Source organism: Schistocerca americana, chromosome 2, assembly GCF_021461395.2.
Source record: "Schistocerca americana isolate TAMUIC-IGC-003095 chromosome 2, iqSchAmer2.1, whole genome shotgun sequence".
Taxonomy (NCBI): Eukaryota; Metazoa; Arthropoda; class Insecta; order Orthoptera; family Acrididae; genus Schistocerca; species Schistocerca americana.
Window position 1 is genome coordinate 169,046,197 of NC_060120.1, and position 26,873 is coordinate 169,073,069.

The 26,873-nt window shown below is 40.8% G+C and overlaps 1 protein-coding gene across 1 annotated transcript in view; it reads right to left on the reverse strand.

The window, feature by feature from the left end:
- The window catches only part of LOC124594954 (probable glutamate--tRNA ligase, mitochondrial), an 89,287-nt gene that overhangs the window by 21,368 nt on the left and 41,046 nt on the right, over nt 1-26,873 (reverse strand). Inside the window, exons 6-7 of the mRNA XM_047133464.1 lie at nt 17,237-17,397; nt 8,135-8,307 (exon numbers count right to left, since the gene is read on the reverse strand). Of these exons, the coding sequence (XP_046989420.1) occupies nt 8,135-8,307; nt 17,237-17,397 (334 nt within the window). The remainder of the gene's footprint in view (nt 1-8,134; nt 8,308-17,236; nt 17,398-26,873) is intronic.

Here is a 26,873-nt window from a genome sequence, read left to right on the forward strand (position 1 = left end):
GACTCCTGACCTATCCAGCGGAACCCGAAACCCCACCACCCTATGGCGCAAGTCGAGGAATCTGCAGCCCACACGGTCGCAGAACCGTCTCAGCCTCTGATTCAGACCCTCCACTCGGCTCTGTACCAAAGGTCCGCAGTCAGTCCTGTCGACGATGCTGCAGATGGTGAGCTCTGCTTTCATCCCGCTAGCGAGACTGGCAGTCTTCACCAAATCAGATAGCCGCCGGAAGCCAGAGAGGATTTCCTCCGATCCATAGCGACACACATCATTGGTGCCGACATGAGCGACCACCTGCAGATGGGTGCACCCTGTACCCTTCATGGCATCCGGAAGGACCCTTTCCACATCTGGAATGACTCCCCCCGGTATGCACACGGAGTGCACATTGGTTTTCTTCCCCTCTCTTGCTGCCATTTCCCTAAGGGGCCCCATTATGCGCCTGACGTTGGAGCTCCCAACTACCAGTAAGCCCACCCTCTGCGACTGCCCGGATCTTGCAGACTGAGGGGCAACCTCTGGAACAGGACAAGCAGCCATGTCAGGCCGAAGATCAGTATCAGCCTGAGACAGAGCCTGAAACCGGTTCGTCAGACAAACTGGAGAGGCTTTCCGTTCAGCCCTCCGGAATGTCTTTCGCCCCCTGCCACACCTTGAAACGACCTCCCACTCTACCACAGGTGAGGGATCAGCCTCAATGCGGGCAGTATCCCGGGCAACCACAGTCGTAGTCCGATCAGGGGATGCGTGGGACGAGCTGGCCGTCCCCGACAAACCCCCATCCCGACCCCCACAGTGATGCCCATTGGCAACAGCCTCAAGCTGTGTGACCGAAGCCAACACTGCCTGAAGCTGGGAGCGAAGGGATGCCAACTCAGCCTGCATCCGAACACAGCAGTTGCAGTCCCTATCCATGCTAAAAACTGTTTTGCTAAGAACGTCTGAACTAATCTACAGAGAGCGCAAACAAATCGACAAAATTTAAACGGTTATTAAAATACAAGATTGCCTAGTAAATGCAGTAATGCTGCTACTTGCGCACTGCTGACACTGCTCGGCGGCGGAAGGAGACTAAGCGAAATTACACTATTCAGGTACTAAAACACGATGCTACACTCTCAAATACTATAATACGCCCGAAATTTATGAATTAAACAATGCAAGAACCAAAAACACGCAAAGAAATTAAGAATTAAACTATGTAACAAATGAGTGAGCTAGGAGTATACGACTTGCTGCTGCAGCTGCTTATCCAACGGCGGCAGGGGGCACACTGACTGCGACCAACCGACACTGGCCGTTCAAAACAAAACAGTAGACAAACGACTACGCGAATTTACACTATTCAGGTACTAAAACGTGATGCTACAACTCTCAAATACTATAATACGCCCGAAATTTATGAATTAAACAATGCAAGAACCAAAAACACGCAAAGAAATGGAGACGTACAGACAGTTATTTTTCCCTTGTTCTATTTATGAGTGAAACACAAAAGGAAAGACTAGTAGTGGTACAAAGCACCCTCCAACATGCATCATACGGTGGCTTGCAGACTATCTATGTAGATGCAGATGAAATAATGAGGAGTGCCTCACTCAACCCAAGAAGAAACACACAACTGGTGGAGCCAATGGGGAGGTAAATTTAAAATTTTAAGCTTTTGAATTTTTTAACACTTCAAGTTTTGTGAAATAAAAATATTATTAATAACATATTTATGTACAGAATTAATATGCTTGACCTTTGTATCAATATAAGCCAAATTAGGAATTATTTGCTAAAGAAAATGGCAGTATGTAAAAACAACCAACCAAAAAGCTTCTCAGTGAAGTATAGTGATGTAACGAATACTGAAGAACAATTTTTTGGCAATCCCTGGTGAGTTTTGGGAGAAAATAGAGTGCAGTTAACTAGAAAAATGACCACATTTATTCTCTACTGCGACAGCTGTGTTCAATATTTCTATATCTTTCCAAACACTCGTTCAAAAATAATTAGCTGATGATGTGCAGTCGGCAGGTATGGTATCTGCTGGAGTCGATCTGTTGAGTACAGGGCAGAAAAGACACAGTGAAGTGAGTGATATCTGATCATATAATGCACGCTTTGATGGACAGTATTTGTATCCTTGATGATTTTTGTTTTGCGATCTTAGGCAGCAGTCTGATAATGTCACAAACCGACCTTTGCGTAGATCTGTGTAACTACCTTGGCTTACTGAGCCTGTTTAAGTTTGAATATGCTGTCTGATTCTTTACAGCTTCTGATTAAGTCTTCAGCATTGGGAGACGAAATGTTAGATAAAGAAATATGCCTTTGATCACAGCCTAAAGCTTATAAAAGTAAAATCACTAAACTGACTTTCAATAGCATCCCATAACTGTGACCATCAAAGTTCAAAACTGCTTTTGACTGCTTTTCTCATTATATAACTCTGCCATGTTAAATGTAAAATTACTGTTGAAACACCATAACTAATCTTCTGGTACAATGTTGAATGTTTCCCTTTAATTCTGAGAGGTTGAGTGTTACTTTTCAGCATCAATATCTGGTTTGATGTACTCAGTGGTCGAATTGCTCAAAGTGGTAGAAACTGTCTTGTCAAATGGTGAAATGATTCCAAAGTTATGAGAACATCTTTCATATCATATATAACCTTGAACAGTAAATTATACTACCCCCCGTAATACCCAACAGATCTGGCATGGAACGGAGTGGGGGCAGGAGACCCACATATTCTGGTGAGAAAAGAGTGATATATCAGTAGCTAAGACAGTGGCTTGTGGCAGTAGCTGAGACAGAGCCACCCCTCACAGACGGTAACATAGAAAGTGTTTCCCAAGCTGTCTTCCACTGTGCCCCTTGTCCTCAGCTGTAGGCACTGTTTTGTGCACTGTCTTTAAGATAGAGTAAGGATGGCCTGTGACAATTTAACGATACCCAATAGCTGTGGAACAGTACACATTTCCACCTTGTGAACAACTTCACAGGTATGACTGTGGGAGTGATACGGTACAGTAACAATCACAATACCATAATGACAGGAAGTCTGATTGCTAAATTATTCTCATGTCGTCAGGGGAAAAAAAGGTGGGAATTTAAGGAGATGGGACCTGGATAAACTGAAAGAACCAGAGGTTGTACAGAGTTTCAGGGAGAGCATAAGGGACCAATTGACAGGAATGGGGGAAAGAAATACAGTAGAAGACAAATGGGTAGCTCTGAGGGATGAAGTAGTGAAGGCAGCAGAGGATCAAGTAGGTAAAAAGACGAGGGCTAGTAGAAATCCTTGGGTAGCAGAAGAAGTATTGAATTTAATTGATGAAAGGAGAAAATATAAAAGTGCAGTAAATGAAGCAGGCAAAAAGGAATACAAACGTCTCAAAAATGAGATCGACAGGAAGTACAAAATGGTTAAGCAGGCATGGCTAGAGGACAAATGTAAGGATGTAGAGGCTTATCTCACTAGGGGTAAGATAGATACAGCCTACAGGAAAATTAAAGAGACCTTTGGAGAAAAGAGAGCCACTTGTATGGATATCAAGAGCTCAGATGGAAACCCAGTGCTAAGCAAAGAGGGGAAAGCATAAAGGTGGAAGGAGTATATAGAGGGTCCATACAAGGGCGATGTACTTGAGGACAATATTATGGAAATGGAAGAGGATGTAGATGAAGATGAAATGGGAGATACGATTCTGCATGAAGAGTTTGACAGAGCACTGAAAGATCTGAGTCGAAACCAGGCCCCGGGAGTAGACAACATTCCATTAGAACTACTGACGGCCTTGGGAGAGCCAGTCCTGACAAAACTCTACCATCTGGCGAGCAAGATGCATGAGACAGGCGAAATACCCTCTGACTTCAAGAAGAATATAATAATTTCAATCCCAAAGAAAGCAGGTGTTGACAGATGTGAAAATTACTGAACTATCAGTTTAATAAGCCAGAACTGCAAAATACTAACGCGAATTATTTACAGATGAATGGAAGATCAGTTTGGATTCTGTAGAACTGTTAGAACACGTGAGGCAATACTGACCTTACGACTTATCTTAGAAGAAAGATTAAGGAAAGGCAACCTACGTTTCTAGCATTTGTAGACTTAGAGAAAGCTTTTGACAATGTTGACTGGAATACTCTCTTTCAAATTCCAAAGGTGGCAGGGGTAAAATACAGGGAGCGAAAGGCTATTTACAATTTGTACAGAAACCAGATGGCAGTTATAAGAGTCGAGGGACATGAAAGGGAAGCAGTGGTTGGGAAGGGAGTAAGACAGGGTTGTAGCCTCTCCTCGATGTTATTCAATCTGTATATTGAGCAAGCAGTAAAGGAAACAAAAGAAAAGTTAGGAGTAGGTATTAAATCCATGGAGAAGAAATAAAAACTTTGAGGTTCGCCGATGACATTGTAATTCTGTCAGAGACAGCAAAGGACTTGGAAGAGCAGTTGAATGGAATGGATGGTGTCTTGAATGGAGGATATAAGATGAACATCAACAAAAGCAAAACGAGGATAATGGAATGTAATCGAATTAAATCGGGTGATGCTGGGGGAATTACATTAGGAAATGAGACGCTTAAAGTAGTAAAGGAGTTTTGCTATTTGGGGAGCAAAATAACTGATGATGGTCGAAGTAGAGAGGATATAAAATGTAGACTGGCAATGGCAAGGAAAGTGTTTCTGAAGAAGAGAAATATGTTAACATCGAGTATAGATTTAAGTGTCAGGAAGTCGTTTTTGAAAGTATTTGCATGGAGTGTAGCCATGTATGGAAGTGAAACATGGACAATAAATAGTTTGGACAAGAAGGTAATAGAAGCTTTCGAAATGTGGTGCTACAGAAGAATGTTGAAGATTAGATGGGTAGATCACGTAACTACTGAGGAGGTATTGAATAGGATTGGGGAGAAGAGAAGTTTGTGGCACAACTTGACTAGAAGAAGGGATCAGTTGGCAGGACATGTTCTGAGGCATCAAGGGATCACAAATTTAGCATTGGAGGGCAGCGTGGAGGGTAAAAATCGTAGAGATGAATACACTAAGCATATTCATAAGGATGTAGGTTGCAGTAGGTACTGGGAGATTAAGGAGCTTGCACAGGATAGATTAGCATGGAGAGCTGCATCAAACCAGTCTGAGGACTGAAGACCACAAGAACAACAAAAGATTTTTATTTGAATTGTAACATCAACTAAAGTCAGAAGAGTTACAAGAGGCATTGTCATGACAGTGTGATTTTGTACAATACACTCATGAAATATAAAAGACACCATGAAAAAGGTAAAATAGTAGCTGCGATATAACACAGTTGACCCGTATCAACTAAATAATACATTAGGGTGGAATAAATGTTTTGTGCCACATGTACTATGGACAGAGACACTAACTTGCCACTAAAAGATTCCTCCTACAGAGTGAGCAGGCTTCTTAACTTCCACCATCATACATGTTCCACAGCAGCTTTGCCTCTCCCAGCAGAAAAATTCTGTGACCGACTTGGCGGAATACACCGTAACAGGCTGCTGCAAGAAACCACAGTACAGGAGCTGGTTAAATATTTTTGCATAAGGAATGCTAAGCTGAATTTGCTGACACTACAGGCACCATTTCTGCAAACTGAACTTGCTACATCAACACAGCATAGTGGGCTGTGAAATTGTTGAGATAGTTCAAAAACTGGGCAGTGATGTTACGGTTTCCCAATTGCCACACATTGCACCTCAGTTGTAGTTTCAGAGAGAGAAGTTCCACTTTTAAGAACTAATTATGGACTGAGTTCATATAAAGACTGCCCATTTTAGACAGGCCGTATCAATTGCTGCCAGCAGTCAACTAGGAAGGAAAGTCAGTGCCAGTCTACAACTACAAACGGGTCAACAAGCTGTCACAGCCAGATACTTTCTCCACTAGCTGCACACCTGCTGTCTGCAGTAAGTATGAATAGAGCTGACTTGGTGCCCTCCAACCAGAAGGCCACATGTTGGGTACCATCCATCTGCTTCTGGCCACTTACCTTATGGAGATCATGGTTCATGCACCGACCACCTAGCCCTCCATCCATCTTCACTCGTGTGGGAAACTCTGTCATCACCTGCCATCACCTGTGCAGGCACACATCACTGCTGTGAACCACTGCCATTATGCTGGAGTCTACAGTTTCATTCTGCCCCCTCCAACATGCCCCACACTGAGCTGTCGATGTGGTTGCCCACTCCAGCTGCTGCACACTGCCCTGCTGCCCAGAGTGATACCACATGTTGGCCGTAACAAGTGAACTTTTGCTGACTGAAGTCAGCTTCACTGACCGAGTCCATCCTGTGCCTTGGGGGACTTTCATTGCCATCTAGCACTGACCTCAATGCACTCTGCCATGGAAAAAAAACCATTATACACAATGTAATCAAAATTAATTGGACACCTGGCTGAAAATGACTTACAAGTTCGTGGCGCCCTCCATGAGTGATGCTGGAATTCAATATGGTGTTGGCGCACCCTTAGCCTTGATGACAGCTTTCACTCTGACAGGCATACATTCAACCAGGTGCTGGAAGGTTTCTTGGGGAATGGCAGCCCATTCTCCATGGAGTGCTGCACTGAGGAGAGGTATCAATGTCAGTCGGTGAGGCCTGGCATGAAGGCAGCGTTACAAAACATCCCACAGGTGTTCTATAGGATTCAGGTCAGGACTCTGTGCAGGCCAGTCCATTACAGGGATATTATTGTCGTGTAACCACTTCGCCACAGACTGTGAATTTTGAACAGGTGCTCAATCACGTTGAAAGATCCAATCGCCATCCCCGAATTGATCTTCAACAGTGGGAAGCAAGAAGGTGCTTAAAACATCAATGCCGGTCTGTGCTGTGACAGCGCCACGCCAAACAACAAGGGGTGCAAGTCCCCTCCGTGAAAAACACAACCACACCATAACACCACCGCCTCTGAATTTTACAGTTGCCACTACACACACTGGCAGATGACGTTCACCGGGCATTCGCCATACCCACATCCTGCCATCGGATCGCCACATTGTGTACCGTGATTCGTCACTCCACACAACCTTTTTCCACAGTTCAATCATCCAACGTTTACGCTCCTTACATCAGGTGATGTGTCATTTGGCATTTACCGGCATGATGTGTGGATTATGAGCAGCTGCTTGACCATGAAATCCAAATTTTCTCACCTCCTGCCTAACTGGCCATAGTACTTACAGTGGATCCTGAAGCAGTTTGGAATTCCTGTGTGATGGTCTGGACAGATGTCTTCCTGTTACACATTACGACCCTCTTCAACAGCCGGCAGTATATGTCAGTCAACAGATGAGGTCGGCCTGTACGCTTTTGTGCTGTACGTGTCCCTTCACATTTCCACTTCACTATCACATCAGAAACAGTAGACCTAGGGATGTTAGGAGTGTGGAAATCTCACATACAGATGTATGACACAAGTGACACCTGATCACCTGAACACGTTCAATTCCATGAGTTCTGTGGAGCGCATCATGCTCCTCTCTCACGATGTCTAATGACTACTGAGGTCGCTGATATGGAGCACCTGGCAGTAGATGGCAGCACAATGCACCTAATAAAAACGTATGTTTTTGGGGGGGTGTCCAGATACTTTTGATCACATAGTATATGAAAATGTTATTTTCATGATGGTACATTTGGCATCCACCCGGTACCTACAAACCACACTGCTAGGGTAGCGAACTGCAGGCCTTCCCTCACTACTAGCACTCCAGTTCCAACATCCACTATAGAGTTCATTCACCTTGATCTCTACACACAATTATGTCAATACTACTATAAAAAATAAAAGGTCTAGATGTTTTCTGGCAGTTAATACCGTATGATGTAGAAATGGTCTATTTTAGCTGCTTGGTATCACTGATATTTTACTGACTTTTTACACTTGGGCTAAATGGAATTATGTTCCATTTAGTTGTTGTACAACAACAACAACAACAACAACAACAACAAACTAAATGGAATATAATCACTACATGTACATGTATGGAAACTGACAAACTGTATATGAATGTTTTACTTTATAATAATTAGCTACACTCCTTCTCAGGAGCAGTTATCTCAGAACCACTACACAAATTGATTTCTACAAACTGGAATACCTTGACTCAACACTTCGGTTGTTGAACTTTGAAGACTGGAAGAAGATGGTAGTGTCCACAGGAATGCCATGTCACTACCAGTCAGATCAGTAATACTATGAATACGGTTCTGACTCCACAACAGTACTGCTTTAATGTGGCTATCATCCAGCTGTAAGACCGTGTTTTCTAATCTGTGGAAAGAGCACATTATATCAATAGATGTAACTATCGAATCTCTTGGGAAAAATGGAAAATGTTGCAATAATGGAATAATGACCTCATATCATCAGCACTACATCACCTAGCAATGAAGTGTGATTGCACTGATTACTTGTTTTCACTGAGCTTCACACACACACACACACACACACACACACACACACACACACACACACACACACACACACACACACACTCAAATGCACAGATTTAAGGCTATGAAATAGCTGTTTATGAACCTTTGGATCTAGTAGATGGACAGATGAAGGTGAGAGCAGAGGAAAGGATTTGAGCAACTGGGAGTAGTAATACTTCACAGATTGAAATTAAATTCACATCCTGTGAATATGCTGTGTTATACATAGACCCACTAAATGAGTCAACAGGTAATGTACCCTCTGCAGGACAAAAATTGGGTGCAAGGCACTTTACTTATCAGTAACTACCCTTCTCCCCACAGCTTCACCTGCATATTCTTCCCTCTCTCTGCCTGTCTGTCCACATCTGCCTCCCAACTCTATCTGGCTCTCCCCTCATCCCCACATTATCTCTTCACACGTTCCTCCCCTCTGTTGTCCATTTCCTCCCCCCCCCCCCTCTCTCACCTTAACTTCCTGCCCCTCTCTCTTTCTATCTCCGCCTTCTCCTCTTCCTTAAGCACCTGCCTACTACCCTCTACACCTTCCACCAGCCTCATGTATCTCCCCCTCCTCACCTCTTTCTGTATGTTTCCTCCTCCCCCTCGCTCTGTTCATGCCCTCCTCTATCCATCTCAACCTGTCTCCTGTCATGCTCATCGGCACATGTAGGCCCTGCAACACAGTTCAATAATGCAAGCTGATACTACTCCCACAACACACCTCTGATGCACAGCAGGCTACACATCATGGGCCTGAAAATAATTTATTAGCCCCTGACATACAAGATGCCACGCAAAGCAGGTCGATACTACCCCAACACTACATGACTTTCATGCAAGGTATCCTACATGTCTGGGCCTAGAGAACTGTTTCTAGCAAGCTGAATTGGCAGGCTGATGTTCCCACACAACATGCCTGTCATGGAGGGCAGCCTATGTGGCACGGGCATGGAGAAACATGTTTTTGCCTGTATCTCCACTCCATGTTGAGTAGCAGAAAGGCACAACAAAAAGACTGCAAAGCAAGTAAGCTTTCAGTAAAAAGGCCTTCTTCTGAATTAGGCAAAACACACACACACTCACACAACCTTAACTCATACACAAATGACAATTGTTTCTGGCTGCCAAGGCTAGACTGTGAGCAACTGAGCATGATGGGACAAGCAATCTGGGTGGCGAGGGTAAGGATGAGGCTCAGGCAGGGAGGGGGAGGGATAGCACGGTAGAGGTTCTCGACAGTAAAAAAATTGCTTGTGGGACCATACAGGGAAAAGGGAAGAGAGGGTAGAGCAGCAAACTGCTGGAGTTGGGAGGGTAGACAGAGGGCAGAGCAAGGTGGCAGGGGGGCATGTGTGGAAAAGGATAGAAGTAAAATGACTTTGGATGCATTGATGGTTGGTTGGTTGGTTTGGGGAAGGAGACCAGACAGCGTGGTCATCGGTCTCATCGCACCAATAGGGAAGGATGGGGAAGGAAGTCGGCCGTGCCCTTTCAGAGGAACCAACCCGGCATTTGCCTGGAGTGATTTAGGGAAATCACGGAAAACCTAAATCAGGATGGCCGGATGCGGGATTGAACCGTCGTCCTTCCGAATGCGAGTCCAGTGTCTAACCACTGCGCCACCTCCCTCGGTGGATGCATTGATGGAATAAAAGGTGGGTTGAGGTCAGAAGGGTTACAGGAACATAGGATAATTTGCAGAGGAAGTTCCCATCTGCACAACTCAGAAATGCTGATGTTGCTAGGAAGGACACAGATGACAGAGGCTGTGAAGCAGTCACTGAAATGAAGAATGTTGTGTTGGGCAGCATGTTCAGCAACTGACTGGTCCAGCTGTTTCTTGGTCACAGTTTGTCAGTGGCCATTCAGGTGGACAGACAGCTTGTTGGTTGTCATGCCCACATAAAACACTGCACAGTGGTTGCAGCTTAGCTTAAGATCGCATGACTGGTTTCACAAGTAGCCTTGCTTTTGGTGGGATAGGTGACATTTATGAGCGGACTGGAGCAGGTGGTCACGGGAGGAAGTATGGGACAGGTCATGCATGCAGGTCTATTACAGGAATATAAGCCATGTTGCAAAGAGTTGTGAGCAGGGGCTGAGTAGGAATGGACAAGAATATAGAGTGGGTTCAGTAGGTGGTGGAATACCACTGTGGAAGAGGTGGGAATGATAGTGGGTAGGACATTTACCACTTCAGGGCATGACAAAAGGTAGTCGAAACCCTGGTGGAGAATGTGATTCAGTTGCTCCATCTTGAGTGGTACTGAGTAACAAGGGGTTCCTCTGTGGCATGACAAGCAGTCACTCTCAGAATGCACTAAGAGCCTCACTGATGCCTTCAGAGACCGTAATTACCCTCTCAACCTTATACAGAAACAGATCTTCTGTGCATTATCTTTCCAGTCACCCACCGCCACCCACAGTCCCATCGTCTGCCCACAGAGAAGCAGTTCCCTCGTAACTAAATACCACCCAGGACTGGAGCAATTTAATCACCTTCTCCGCCAGGGTTTCAACTACCTCTCATCACATCCTGAAATGGAGACTGTCCTATCTACTATCCGTCCCACTCCTCCTATTGTGGTATTCTGCCTCCCACCAAATATACACAATATCCTCTTCCATCCCCACTCAACCCTTGCTCCCAACTCCTTGCCTTCCCTTCATATCCCTTTAATAGATCTAGAAGCAACCACCTACTCCAGTCAGCTTACAAGCATCACCTATCCCATCAAAGACAAGGCTACCTGTGAAACCAGTCATGTGACCTGCACACTTAGCTGCAACCACTATGCTGCATTCTACATGGGCATGACAACCAATTAGCTGTCTGTCTGTAGGCATGACCACTGACAAACTGTGGCCCAGAAACAGCTGGACTACCCAGTTGCTGAGCACGCTACCCAACACAAAGTTCTTCACTTCAATGACTGTGTCACAGACTGTGGCATCTGAATCCTTCTTACCAACACCAGCTTTTTTGAATTGCACAGGAGAGTACTCTACCTGCAATATATCCTACGTTGTCGTACACCTCCTGGACTCAACCTTCTTTAATCACTGTCCTTCACCCACCTATCCCCTTGCCTGGTCCCACTTCTGCACTACATAGCCTTCTATTCCACCAATGTACCCACAGTCTTTTTATTTCAGTCTTTATCTCCCCCGCACTTCCTCTGTCCAATCTTCCAATTGCACCTAGCTCTATAGCTCTATCCTCTCCCCACATCGTCCCTGTATGCTCTGCTGAACAGCACTTTACTGTCCCCCACCTCTATCCTGTTATCCCTCCCCACCCCAGCCTCCTCCTTACCCTCACCATTCAGGTTACTTCTCCCATCATTCTCCACTGATTGCATGGCCTCAGCATACGCATTGTCTACTCCATAAGAAGGCCTTTTGGTAGAAAGCTTGTTTAACAGTCTTTGTGTTGTGCTTGTCTGTGCCTGAACATGTACACCATATGGTGAGTAGCAGTTTATCCTTTTTATAATATTGTCATTATTCCAACCTAAATTTTCCACACATAAAGGTTGAAATTAATGCTACGTTATCATACCCTCTGAGTGCAACAGATAATCTGCCCTCTACAGGACGAATACTGGATATTATGAATTCCATTCCAATACTGTATACTTTATTTTCCATCAAGCAGATATTTCTGTCATGCTGAGGCTCTTGGGAGGCAAACCTTCTGAATACTACTGAGCACAGTGAAATCTTACTGTCACACATTCGGCAGCTATCATCTGAGAAAGTAAGTCTCTGATTTTTATATGCTTCAGCAATATATTGATATTTTTGCTGTTGTTAAAATATAAACCTTTAAAAATGAAACTTTCTAGTATTTATTATCTTGAATATGGACTGAATAGTATACTGTGGCTGCACTGAACTGCAATCATTGCTATTAAATGTGAATGCTATCTCAATAATATCTGTTAAAGGATCAATAAATTTAATTTAATATTTCAAGAAAAGAATAAAGTTTTATATTCGAAGATTTTACTAAACAAAAGTATAAAAGTCAGATGAACAAGATGATTATCCATTACAAAGGTACCATGGTTTAACATCTTTTCCACTGCAAGTTCATAAAAATGCAAACGATTTCTTAAAACTAAATTGGAATACACAGATTAACTATACCACCAATGCTCTTTGGTGAAGATAGTCTTTAAATGCAAAGGAGCTGAAGTTTGGTGCTTGAAGATCTTATATACCTAAATCTCAGTATGAAACAAGACACTTTGATGAACATTTTGATACAGTGTGTGAGATCTTAACACTGATTCAAAAGAAGACATGAGGAAGGGAGGGAGGGAGATGTGCAGATTACACTACACTTGCTTCATGTATATCTCTGCAACTTGACTGAAGACAAAGGTAACAGTAGTGGGAATAAAAATGTGGAGTATGACTGTTGCTAGACACAGCTAACATACAGCATATGTTATCAGCATCTCTTACCCCATCAAAGTGAGGGCAACACGCAAAAGCAGCCAAATGATCTACAAACATACCTGGAACCTCTGAGCCACATTCTCTGTGGGCATGACTACTAAAAACCTGTTTGTCTGCATGAGTGGTCACCACCAAACTGTTATCAAGAAACAGCTGGACATGCTTGCTAGGCACACTGACCAACAAATTGTGCTTCACAGCCTGTGCCATCTATAATCTTCCCACCATCACCAGCTTTTTTGAACTGTGCAGGTGGGAGCTTTCCCTGCAACATTTCCTCCATTGCTGTAACACCCCCCCTTCTCAATCTTTGCTAATCCATCCTTCAGCTGCCTATTGCCATCCCTGCTGCCTCTTCTTTACCACATAAGGCTTCCTGCCAATGCACATACATAGTCTTTCTCCTTCTCTACTTTTTTCTCTCTTCCTGTTTCATCCCCCATCCCCCCTCCGGCCAATTGTGCTGCCATATCTAGCCGCCCTATACTGTCTTTATGTCCTTACACACTCTCACAGGTGGCACTAGCATCTTCCCCAACCCCTACCATATCCCCCCCTCCCCTCCCCTTCCCAAGTCTCTCCTGTATCATAGCTACCTATCACAGGTAAATTGCTGATAACCTCAGATGAAATTGCTGTTGGGTCTTAGCACTCGGAGACAACAGTGGCCACGTACATGTAAGTTTTGTGTGTGTGTGTGTGTGTGTGTGTGTGTGTGTGTGTGTGTGTGTACACATGCGCACATGACTTTTCCACTTCTAGCAAAGAACATAGTCCGAAAGGTGAACATTTCTACTTGTCGCGGACTTCCTCCCTATTTCATTCAAACTCTGCAAAGGTTCTCCCACAGTGCTGTGGTACTAGCACCTCAAAAAGCATAAAATGATGCGCAGTTATGCCTTGCTGCTGAGAATGAACAACAGTGACAGAAACAACAACAACAACAAAACTGAGACTGTCGTTGAGCCAAACTCCCCATGCACAATTCTTTCAGAAAGGAAAAGAGGGAACTTCACAACAATTTGAAGCATTGAGTTGATTGATGAGATATGCTGGGATGGCACAATTGATAGGTCATTGCCCATACAGGCAAGAATCCAAGTTTGGGTTGCAATTTGATGTAGAATTTTCACTTGTCACATACAACCAATATGATATGTAGGGAAGACAGAAGCAACACCCCCATACCAGATAATACTGAAATCTTCATTTTCCCAGTAGAATAGCACATTAGACAGTAGGAGACAGTGCTGCTGCATAACTGACAGTGCCAGAAATAGGGTGCAGAGGTGTCAAATTCTTACCAATTACAATCTTGTTGTGGTGTTAAAACTTGATTTTTATTTCACTTCGAAGTTACTTTTTGTATATGCTTAAAGTGAGGTAGGCATTTTAACACTCTTTTAAATGTATTGGCTATAATATCTGTAGAGTGTATGTTTTCTAGTGCGTCTTTTAGCATGGGTTTTAACTTTTCTAGCATTAAAATAGCCATTAAAATCTGGTATCCCTCATGTTGTCTGAATGGGGTAACACTGACAGAAAAGTATGGGGCAATGCCCATGGGATGTCAGCAATTCCCCATGCTCTAAATTCAAGGAAAAAGGGTGTTTATGCTTGAGTAATGTATTATATCAAATATCAGATGGTGAAGACGTGGAAAAGAAAATAAGACAGAGCTAAATGGACTGTAGAAAACCTAAGCAAAAGCATTAAGTTTAATGAAGTCAGTGAGTTCACTGAAATCATATTGAACAAGCTGAGCATACCAATAATTACACTTTAGGATCGAGTAAAATCAAATTCAGGCAAGAAATCTTCCTCAAGATGATTTGTTTTTACTCCTGAAGAGGAACAAGAATTAGTCAACCATGCAACCACATTGGTACAGTTATTCTACAGCATTACCCTGGTTGAGTTGTGACTAACTGCATACGACTTTGCCAAAACTTTAGGCTTTGAGCACAATTTCAATAAACTACCAACATGGCGCTGGAAAAGACTGGACTTTTTTTGTTTTAATAAGAGAATTTCGAAGATAAACTTAAGAAAACCGTCAGCAACAAGTATCAACAGAGTTCTAGGTTTCAATATCACTGAAGTCCCCCCCCCCCCCCCCCCTCAACCTAGGCATCGTTTTTGAAAAATACCTTTTTCACACAGCAAGGATTCACAATGTGAACGAAACTTCAGAAAATGTTTATGTAGCTCCAAGGACATTCAGCATTTTACGATTTTTCTGTTACTGCTATGTGAATAGCATTCCTGGATCATACAAGGTACAATACCTTTTTCCATGGACGTGACAGATCCCAATACAAAACAAAGTCTCTTAAATGCACCAGTATTCCCCCAATCTCTCTTACTTCACAGAGAGTAAGAGAATTCATGCTCATATGTGATATACATTTAAACGTAGGTTACTATGTCGGTTAGGGAGGCTGTAAGAGAAGTTCACATAACAGAAAAGATTGTTAAGAACTGCATTATGTAGTACACAGCTGTATCTGTATATTTTATTAGAGATGATAACTGTTATTCCAATTACATAAATGCATAGCTGAGATCTGTTTTGGATCCGATGAAGGTCTGATCATAGACTGAAATCAATCGTCTCTAATATAATACAGGGTGAGTCAAAATTATGTGAACAGTCTTGATCTTGTTTCATTTTCTATTCCCAGTTGTTAGTATCCATCGCTGACAGACTCACTCTGGAGCATAGAAGAGTGCTTGAAAGCTAAACGGAAGTTGTCCAGTCAGTGACAGAACTGCTCTGAAGGTTTGCAGAATAATTTCTGATAGATGGCTACAATTTTGTTTAACGATTTATTGCATTTACCAGAAGTCTGTAGGAAATGGATCTGCAGCAGACAATTATAACAGAAATGCAGCGTGATCTAGACCTGGCAGAAGAGAAGTACACATTGCTATAGTGCAGAAGGCCAAACTACAGAGTCCAGCAACATTGACGAGACGCTACTGTCGGGAATCAGGGATTCCATAGAAGACAATGAACTGAATTCTATCCAAGGACCTTGGCATGCGGCCATATCACCTACGAATCATTCAAGGTTTGGCAGCTCAGCAGAGACAGGAATGCATAGAATGTGGTGAGATTCTAGCAGAAATGTCACAGATGCAACTGGGCATTGTTAGGTAAATGATTTTCAGTGAAGAAGCTCCTTTCATACCAGTGGTCATGTTAATCATCATAACACAATTTTCTGGGGTACTGGAAATCCACGTATCACTCAAGAGAATGAACATGTGTCCCCCCAAAGGTAAATGTGTGGCGTGCCGTGACTGCTACTGGTGTTCTCGGTCCATTTTTCTTTACAACCTCAACAGTGAATGCATGTGATTACTTGCAAATGCTGAAAGAGTTTGGCATTGACAACATGCCCCTACGACTCAAGGGTATTTCCAACATGATGGTGCACCATCCCATTTTGCTTATTCCATTTGTGCTCACCTTGATCAAACATTCCCAAACCATAGGATTGGTCACAATGGACCATTGTTATGGCCTCTCCAATCTCTGGATCTCACACTGATTGAGTTCCGGCTATGGGGAATGATAAAGCAGTGCATGTTTAGTACAAAAGTGACAGACCTCGAAGAACTCTAGGACACAACAAAAGTGTGATATCCAACATTTCCCCAAAAATGTGTGTTCTGGCACTAAATTGTACTGTTCAATGTTGGTTTGGGTGCATTAATTGTGCTGGTGGTCAGGTTGAGACTCCGCACAACGAAAACTATGAGTAAATGCTTTCTCTCAAATAGTGTTCAGACAATTTTGACTCACCCAGCATACTGATACAACTGCGTACTGCATAATGCAGTTATTTAAGTTCATTAAAGTCATGCAACACCACCTCCATAAAATATTTCAGAAAATATGGTTTTACAAAGGAGAAAAACTTTACTACAATGAACCTAGCAACAACCCTGTAAACAGCATTCAAAGATAAAGAATATTTTGATACTAATTCTACTTCCCCTTTATATCTTTCCTGGAAAAATTGAATTCAATGAGACAAAGAAAATTATATTGTACATAAAATCATTAAAGTAATTACTTGCTCTTCATTTATTTCATTGACAAGACAAAAAATGCATCTGGTGTTGTTATTCAACAGGACACAGAGTTCCAATGTGGATACAGATACTAAATCAATTTAAATGTTGAATAAAAAGCATGTAGTACACTCAATAAACTTTTCGAGTTCATAAAAAAGAATCTAAACATATATTCCATAAAGACATTTAAGCACCAAAGAAGCACTAACCTGTCTTTAAATGTGTCTGAGATGATATCTTTCACTTTCTCAATCAATACTTTGGTCTCGTCTTCATTTCTAAGTTTGCGTTGCAGTTCTAGTTTGTTAAACTCTTCCAGTCTTTCTGGCACCAAGCGACAAGAATTGGGATTAATTCGAGTTGTGGAGAACTACAGGAAATATAGTTAGAATGTAATAACTAATTCATTTAAAGGAAACAATTAGTTCTATTTACTTTTGATTATAATTCTATAAGCAGCTTTTTTACCATGTCAAATACTTCTGCTCTACTTATAAAATATAATTTAGCTGATCTCTCTCTCTCTCTCTCTCTCTCTCTCTCTCTCTCTCTCTCTCTCTCTCTCACACACACACATACACACACACACACACACACACACACACACACACACACACACACACACGACAAAACCCTAATATCATTAATTTTTCTCTCTAATAATTTAAGAAGTACGTCACATTTCACAGAACTTCAAAGCTGTATCAGATTCATCTCATTGTTTGCAGATCAGAACAAAGGAAGATTAGGTTTTCATGTTCAAATGGTGACAAGGTCATTAAGAGATAAAGCACAAGTTCAGATTAGACAAAAACAGGGAAAGAGACTACTTATGCCCTCCTCTAAGGAGCAATACTGTGTTTTTACCACTATAAAGAAACTGTGGACACCTAAATCTGGGTGGTTGGATTTGGATTTGACTTCCACTTTTTTCCTAATGTAAGACCTGTGTATTAATAACTGTGGGATCTCATTTCTGAGGCCAAAAGGAGATAATTCACGGTCAAGCAGTTGGCTTCTCTAATTTCAGCTTATTGTCAATAATTCCAGCCACATTTCATCCCACCGACACATGATTCTGCACTTCCAACAGCAAGGCGATAGATCATTTGGATGTCACACTGACACATGGGATTTCCAGTGCATGATCCCTTAGCTGCTACATCCATTAATTTGTTCCCCTGATTTCCCATATGTCCTGGTAGACAGCAGAATGATGCTTCCTTTCTCAGCCTTCACATGTGGAGAATGGCGAACCTGATAGTCTGTACTTGTTTCACTGCTGATATATATACTGTACAAACAGAGAGACATGCAAGGGGTGAGCATAGAGAATTGCTTTCAAAGTCACACGAACCCTTGAATCAAATGTGCATTTGCAAATAGATCTAGATGACAGGCTTAGGGAAAAACACAGAGCAACCAAGAGAGCCTCTACTTAGACTCATCTGTGAATACCAAAACAAAGATGTGGTGCCCATTTAACATATCATAAAATATTGAGTTACATACAAGTGCAACAGTACTTATTCTCCTGCACCTTCATAATGCTAAGATTTGGCGTGCAAGAATACTATTTTGTGTGAGAGGGTAGTATTTTGGGTACGACACTTTGTGAATTGTGGGCACAATGACAGGTAGTTGAAGCCCTAATGAAGAACGTGGTTAAGTTTTTCAGGACTAGGTTTATTGGTATCCAGGATGAGATGGCACTGGAAATCTGTTTCTGGACTAGCTTACAGGATAGTGTCTGTCTCTGAAGGCTTCAGTAAGGCAATAGGCATATCCAGCTAACTTTTCCTTTCCTGTCAGCACACCTCTCCTCCCCTTACTTTTCCCCCCACATTCTCCTTTCCCTTCTTCACCCACTTTTGATGTTACTCTTAATGAGAACCATCTGTCCCCCTTCTACCATGCCTCCCATTATTTCCCACAACCCCATTTTGCATGGTATGTGCTACACCGTCCCAGTTGCCACATCTCTTTCCACCTTTCCCCACTCCACCAACACTCTCCCATCAATATGAAGAAGCACAATGACGCAGTCAGTACCTCCACAGCCATAGTTGTGTATGTTTAGAAGTATGTGTAGAAACCTGAAAGCTAGTTAAGATTAGTGCTGTTACATGTGGCTTTGCAACACTCATCAAACCACCTGGTTGATTTTCCTCACCTTTATTTATTACTTATCTGTCTACCAAACAAGAACCATTATCTCTTTGTTAATAATTCAGAAAATAGACTAATGTAGTATATAAATTCATGTGGATAAGTATCACTCTTTCAAACAAAAATCAAAAAGATAATAACATTCCAACCATTAAATCTTCTCTAAAATTTGACCTCTTTGAGTGCATCATTATTAGTATGTGCTAGTTTTACTCTGGTAAACTCAGAAAAACGCAACATCTTCCATGATGAAAAGAGCCATTTTGTATACACAAAAATGAATTATACTTGTTCTTCCATTAGTTACCCTGGAAGTTGTAATGATTTCATAAATTATCACTTATTACTCTGAGCAATAATGTGGTTTTCTTTGTTTGTGTTTCATCTCTCTCTCTCTCTCTCTCTCTCTCTCTCTCTCTCTCTCTCTCTCTCTCTCTCTCCCCTCCCTCTGACACTGCTTAATTGTACCCTAAAATAAAGGAAAATCAATGTTACAATGTCCTGATTTGTTTTTGCAGCCAGGATACAGATTTTAATGCTTATCTGCCTTCTCTCATTTCTCACTTTTGTTCAAGATGACCAACAAAAGTTTTATCCAGCCACAATGTTCAAAGAAGTCCTTCTACACCATGAACAGCATGATGGAACTATCTCATTATTCAAAAAAGTAGTTTATAATCTACTTTTGTGAAAAGAATGGCTGTATTTTGCCATTTTTCTACTCTTACATGAAATAAAGACATTCAAACTATGTCAAAATCCAAATGGATAGCAAAATATATTTCAACTGACAAATAGCAGTGCTATAAATTGCAATCCATTATAAATATGGACTACTTTGCCTTTAAAAGAAAGTTCCAAATGATTTTTTCCAGATATTTTGTTGTTCTGTTTCTTTTTTGCATTTCTATTTTATTTTCATGTATATCATCATCCTCAACAACATCATCATCAGTCATTAAACATCTATTGCTGGATAACAGCCTCCTATATTCATTCATTATGATCTTCAGTTACATGCAGCCATATTGAACCTGCATATTTTCTAATGTCATCTTCCATTCAATCATCACCTCTGTTATTTCTTATCTTTTGAAATCTAGCAAAGAACAATCCTGGTCAGTTTATAAGTTCACCTTCAGTACCTCCCAATGACCTTCACTTAATTTCCATTACAATTATAGCTATGTACTTCACTCTAGTCTGTTTCCTGATCTATTTCTTTGTGTTATCTCTCTTCAAGTACTTCCTAACTGCATATCACCATTGCACACTGAGCATTCCGCAGTTAGAAACCCCAGTAACTCTCCTATGCCAACCTTTTAATGGGTCTTATAGAAGAAGCTTTCCTGAAGCTGCTCTTAACTCATGGTGAAGAAGAATACCTTCACATCCTTTGACAATGTAACTCCTTTTCCAAACTCAAAAGAGCTGCTACACTAATGAATCTCTCAACACCAACATTAGCAACCTCTCCTGCAACTATCCCACAGACTTGATTTGCAAACAGATCTACCCAGACAGTATCCTCCTCCTACCCAAATGACTAATACAGCTCCCACTTCCATTTACTCAGACATATCCTCTTGTTACTCAATAACACACAGACCTTTATTGCCTTAACTCTTTTCTCTGCCAAGACTATCACTACCTCAAGTCGAGTGCTAAAATGAGATCATCTCTCCTCAAGACCCTCCCCCCTATACCCACAGCTGCTTTCCGTTGTCTCCTGACTTCCACAACATCCTAGTCAAACCACATGACATTCCTGAACCCTTACCCTATCCCAAGGAACCGATGCTTGAAATTGTACCTATTTTGAAACGTGTCCTTTTCCACAATCACCTACTCCAACCCCACCACTAGTAAATCTTGCAACATCAACAGCAAAGAAATTATGAAACAACACGTATTGTTTATCAACAAACTTTTGGACAATCCCTAGCTTTCATATAGGAAAGACCACCAACAAACTGGCTGAGAGCACGAATGGACATAGAAGAACTGTCTGCCATGGGGACACCAAATACCATGGTTCTGGACATGTTCTATGGCAGGCATGGGCAATCTTTGGTGACCCGTAGGTCTGAATCACATACTTACTGATGCTGTGGGCCGCCTCATCACATGAAGTGACAGCAGTGCTCCTAGTACATAAAGTCAGAACTATAGCATCCTTGATGTTCATATTTACGGGATAATGTTCCAACACATCAACAAATTATACCTCAAAACACGTTTTTGAGGGTTCATTCATTTTATGTTCACTCCATCTTCAAATGTTTGCATTTATTTGCGTGTCTTAAACATTTTTTTCTTTACTTATAACGTTTTACAGCATCTGTCTTTAAAGACTTCCACTGCAAAATTCCGCAATGCTATTAGTAAAGAATGTATGTTCTCAACACATCAGTAAATGTGAAGATCTAAATATGGGAAGTTAGGCATCTTGAAACATCACAATTCATTATAAATTACCTACAATTTCACCAGCTGCAGTGCTCCAAGGCATCTACAATGGAGAAGAATTACTTAGTAACATTAATACGAGAAAGTATAGAGTGCTGTTTTTAAACAATGCATTTTGTAGAAAAATATCTTTTCATATTGAATTACATGACAACACGGCAATTCACAACATAACAACAAACATATTTATCTGTGTAAATGGTAAGGAAATAATCCTCGATTCCCATCTCTTGGAATTAACGACATCCTGCACCTACTTATCTCTTTGTAATGCCACATATTTTGTGAATAAACTCACTAAAGAAGCACACAAATATTTGCACGAAATTAACAAACAGCTAACATAGAACTTTACGTATGAACTGACAACAGATAACAATTTTGTTCACCAAGTTATGGCCCCTGCTGACACTCAAATTGGTACATTTTGTGAGTAGTCAGTACTTTTTATACCATTGTTGCCTACTACCAATGTTTGTGATGAATGTGTACCACAGACGTAGTAAACAGTTAGCAGTAAGCAATGTACGTGTGTTGTTAGCACATTGGTCATAACTCTGAGCTCAGACTGAAGCCATGTTTCTCTTTGTTGTTCAAATCTAATGGCAGCAAAATGTCATTGCCTTTGCACAGAGTAAACAAAACTTTCACTGGTCTGCTTAATGAGCTGCAAACCCGAAGCGAGCTGTCTGTGGAACTAGGTGAAGGTCTGTCTAGGGTACAGTATAATGTGAGCACCTCACTCTCTCCCCCACGAATTCCCTCTGTGAGCTGGACTGAAACCAACTACAGGCCAGATGCAGCCCATGGGCCGCTAGTTGTTCACCAGTGCTCTGCAGCATGACTCAAGGGACTTGACTGCCTCCTACACCATATGGACTATAACAATCCTCCACCTGATACTAGTTTCCCTGAGCCCCGGAAATGGGAACTTGCACTTCAGCACATCCTTACATTCCTCTGGATTTAACCTCTGTTACATTCTCTAGGACTTGTCCTCTGTTAATGCTTGCTCTCTCTCTCTCTCTCTCTCTCTCTCTCTCTCTCTCTCTCCCCCTATCTATCTACCTACCTACCTATCTACCTACCTCTTTTTCCATTACCTATCTTTTAATTACTTTGTATAGTATATGTTTTTTATTTATTTTGTCTCACTATTTCCTTGTTTTACTTTTTGTTTTTGCTTTATCTATTCATTCCCACCTCCCTTTCTCTCATTTTCTCTAGTTATTAATTGTAATATTCATTTCTCTTCCTCTTAATCTATTTTTTACTCATTATCTCTAGACCGAAGCTCGCACAGTGCTTATAAATGTACTGTCTTTGATCTCCTACACTCTCTGATGCCACCCCTTTCAGCTTTCTCTTCCCTCATCCTTACAACACGTGGATCTCTAACATCCTGGGGTCTCAGTGACCTGCTTTTCCTTTTTGGCCTTGCCCATACTAGCCCTCTCTTCCCCCTGAGGAAGAAACTATTACTTCCAAAAGCTAGGACAGTGTATGTAATTTTATATTTGTCTATTGGAAGTACAGAAATTCTCCACCTGAAGGCAGTCACTGGCTAGCAATCCTGTCTCATAATTTTACATTAGCTGTCTGTGAACTTCCCATTTCATGCACTCTGGATTCTTTATTTTGAAAGTTGTTTTCCAATATTGGTCAAAACAGTGTTTATTCTTCTATTTATTTTGTTCCTTTTCTATCTGATGCTTCAATTCAACTAACCTATGTATCAGCTGTTTCTAAAATTTCACTGTTTATCTGTATTGTTTTCTATTCATTGTGTTGATTATATTCTAATTATAACTGAATTTCAATACTAATTTCTACTACGCTATGCCAATTTTATTTTATTTTTATTTTATTGCAATATGTATTATGTAGATCCAGTTCTGTATGTTAACGCAAGGATGTGGAATGTCCCAAAAACATTTAGTTCATTATTACATTAGTTTCCATAAGGACAATATACAAAGATTCATAATACAAGTTGGAAACACAATCAGTAAGATAAAATTACACTCACAAGCTGAGTTCCAGATACAATATTCTGATTTTGTCCAAACAATTTTTTACAGATCACCAATTAATCTGATTAACGCAGCAAGATACATTGAGGCAGGAATATACAATAGTATTTGGGAAATAAACTTAGCTATCTCTGCTATAGAATTCTTCTAGAGGATAGAAATTTTTTTCAAGCAAGAATTCCTTCAGTTTATTTTTAAACAGTACTTTTTTTATCTTGTAGAACTTTATATTACTTGGAAGTGCATTGAAGACTTTTGTGCTTGTGTATTTCACACCTTTCTGCACCCAGGACAGATTTCTCAGGTTACAGTGTAAATCACATTTCCTCCTTGTGTTATAGTGATGGTGCATTTAACTTGTTTAATATTGAGGATTGTGAAGCATGAATGTCATGACTGAAAAGATATATTGTGAAGTAGCGGGTAGGATCCCTATTTGTTTAAAAAGATTGCGACATGAGATTCTTGGAGGCACTCCACACAAAATTTGGACAACCTTTTTCTGACTTGTAAAAACCTTTTTTGATAGATTATTTCATAACACATAAGTGAATTAAAGTAGCCAAAGTAAGCAGATTTTGAGACATTAATGTCATTTTGAGACATTGATGTCTCCAATTTTGATGATTATCCAAATGGCAAATGTTGCTGAGCTGAGCCTTTTCAGGATTTGGTTGATGTGCTGTTCCCAGATAAGCCTGCTATCTATATATATGCCCAAGCATTTCAAACAATCTGCTCTCTCTATCTGCTGGCTCTCATGTACAGTGTTATTTCCTGTGGACTTTTGTGACCAGAATGTAATTAGTTTTGCTGAGGTTTATTGATAGAGAATTTACTGTGAACCAGTTCAGAACATCCTCAAGTAAATGGTTGGCATTTAATTCTAGATCAGAGGGTATCTTACTGTCTATCACAATACTTGTGTCATCAGCAAACATTGTAAAATTGCTTGCTTTGTTTGAGGACAACATCGTAAAATTGCTTGCTTTGTTTGAGGACAACAATAGGTCATTGATATATATGTAAGGAATAGCAGGGGACCAAGGACAGAACCTTGTGGAACTCCATATTTTACTGTTCCCCAGTTGGACTCTGCCCCTCCTATGTGAATATTGTTACCATCTAGCACTGTTTTCTGTTGTCTACCCTGTAGGTAGGATTTGAGCCAGTTGCACATTTGTCCTCGGAGTCCATAGTGGCATGCTTTCTCTATACGTATTGTATGACTAACACAGTCAAAGGCTTTAGACAGATCACAAAATATGCCCACAGGCAATGTTTTTTTGTTGAGGCATTACAAAATGTTATTCGTAAATGAAAATGTTGCTTTGGTTGTGGAGATACCTTCTCTGAATCCAACCCTGTTTTTACTAATTATTGCATGTTTTTCTAGGTGACTGACTATTCTGGCATATGTTAGCTTTTCAAGAACTTTAGAAAATGTAGTCAAAAGAGAGAGAGGCCAATAGTTTGTAACATCTGAGGCATTGCCTCTTTTGTAGAGGGGCTTTACAACAGCACATTTCATCCTTTCAGGGAAGATACCTTAGTTTAGAGAGGCATTGAATATATGAGCTAGGACTTCAATGAACTCATTGCAGCAGGCTTTTAGCAATTTGCTAGAGATGTCGTCAACACCAGTTGAATTTTTTGCTGTTAAAGAAATAATTGTTTTTCTTACTTCTTGTACTGTTATAGGGGCTATACCTATCTGCTCTATGGAGTTTGCGAAATGACCTTTCAGTATTTTTAACGCTTCTTCTAAGGAGCCATTGTGTCCTGCTTTCTCAGCAACACTTAGAAAATGCTCATTGAAAATTTTTGCCACAGTATTTTGATTTTGTACCTGTCTATCTTCATTATTGAGAACAATGTTTTGGGACCTACTGGGGCAATTTGAACCAGACTCTCTCTTTTCACTTCCCATACAGTTTTGATTTTGTTACTAGATTTATTAATTTTGGAGCACAGATCCAAACTTTTTTGACTTCTGAATAATTTTGCTTCGTACTTTGCAGTATTCTTTTATAGTGGTTTAGCTGGGTGCGACTGTCTGAATTTTTTGTGGCAATGTACAGTTCTCGTTTCCTTTTGCATGAAATCTTAATACCAGTGGTTATCCAGGGCTTTTTGGTATGTTTTGTGGTTTGGATCTTGTATATCCTTTTCTGGAAAGGTGCTTTCAAATCTCAGTGCCACTTCATTACTGAAAAAACCGTATTTGGAATTGGCATTTTCTAAATTATACATAGGTGCCGAGTCTGTGGCTTGGATATATGATTTAAAAATCTGGATAGTTTCTCCATTAACTGTCCTAACTGTTTTCCAACTAGATCCACTATCATTCACATAAATACTTGTGCTGTTTGTAGTGAGTCTTTGTCCATCATGATCAGATAGACTTGCCTGGTAGTTGTATCACCTATTTTGGTCTGGTCTATAAATATATTATCAATCAGTGTGCTTGTACACAAAATTATTCTAGTAGGAAAACTAACCACAGAAACCAGATTATATGTGGACATCAGTTTTTCTAGGTCTGATCTGTCTCTAGAATTTGTTAGAAAGTTAACACGGAAGTCCCCAAGCACTGTCACATCTGTTTCATGTTTGAATATGTATATTAGGAGAGCATCTAGCTTATTGAAAAAGAGACTAAAGTTTCCTGAAGGTGCTCTGTATACTGTGACTATTGATATATGGGAATTATTCAAGGCCAATTCTGTGGCACACACTTCCAAATGTTGTTCTGAACAATAATTCTGCACATTTATTACTCTACATGTGATATCGTTTTTAACATAAATGGCAACACCTCCTTTTTCTTTACATTTTCTACAAAATGATGATGTTAAGTAATAATTGTTTATTATAAGTTTTTCTATACCAGAATTAATATGCTGCTCACTAAAACATAAAACATGGGCATAATCTATAACTTGTGGTTAATGTATATTGATTATAAGCTCATTGATCTTACTACTTAGGCCTCTAATGTTCTGGTGATAAATTGCAAGCTTTTGTTTGGCAGAAGCAGTTACACTCTTTCCTCTAAAACAGAAGTTTCGATTGAAGGTCTGGGCAATGTATTTTTTACTACCCATCTCTCCAAATTAGTCTTCTGTTTCCACACGCTTGCAGATTGGGAAGACACACTTTTTTCTTGTTTTTT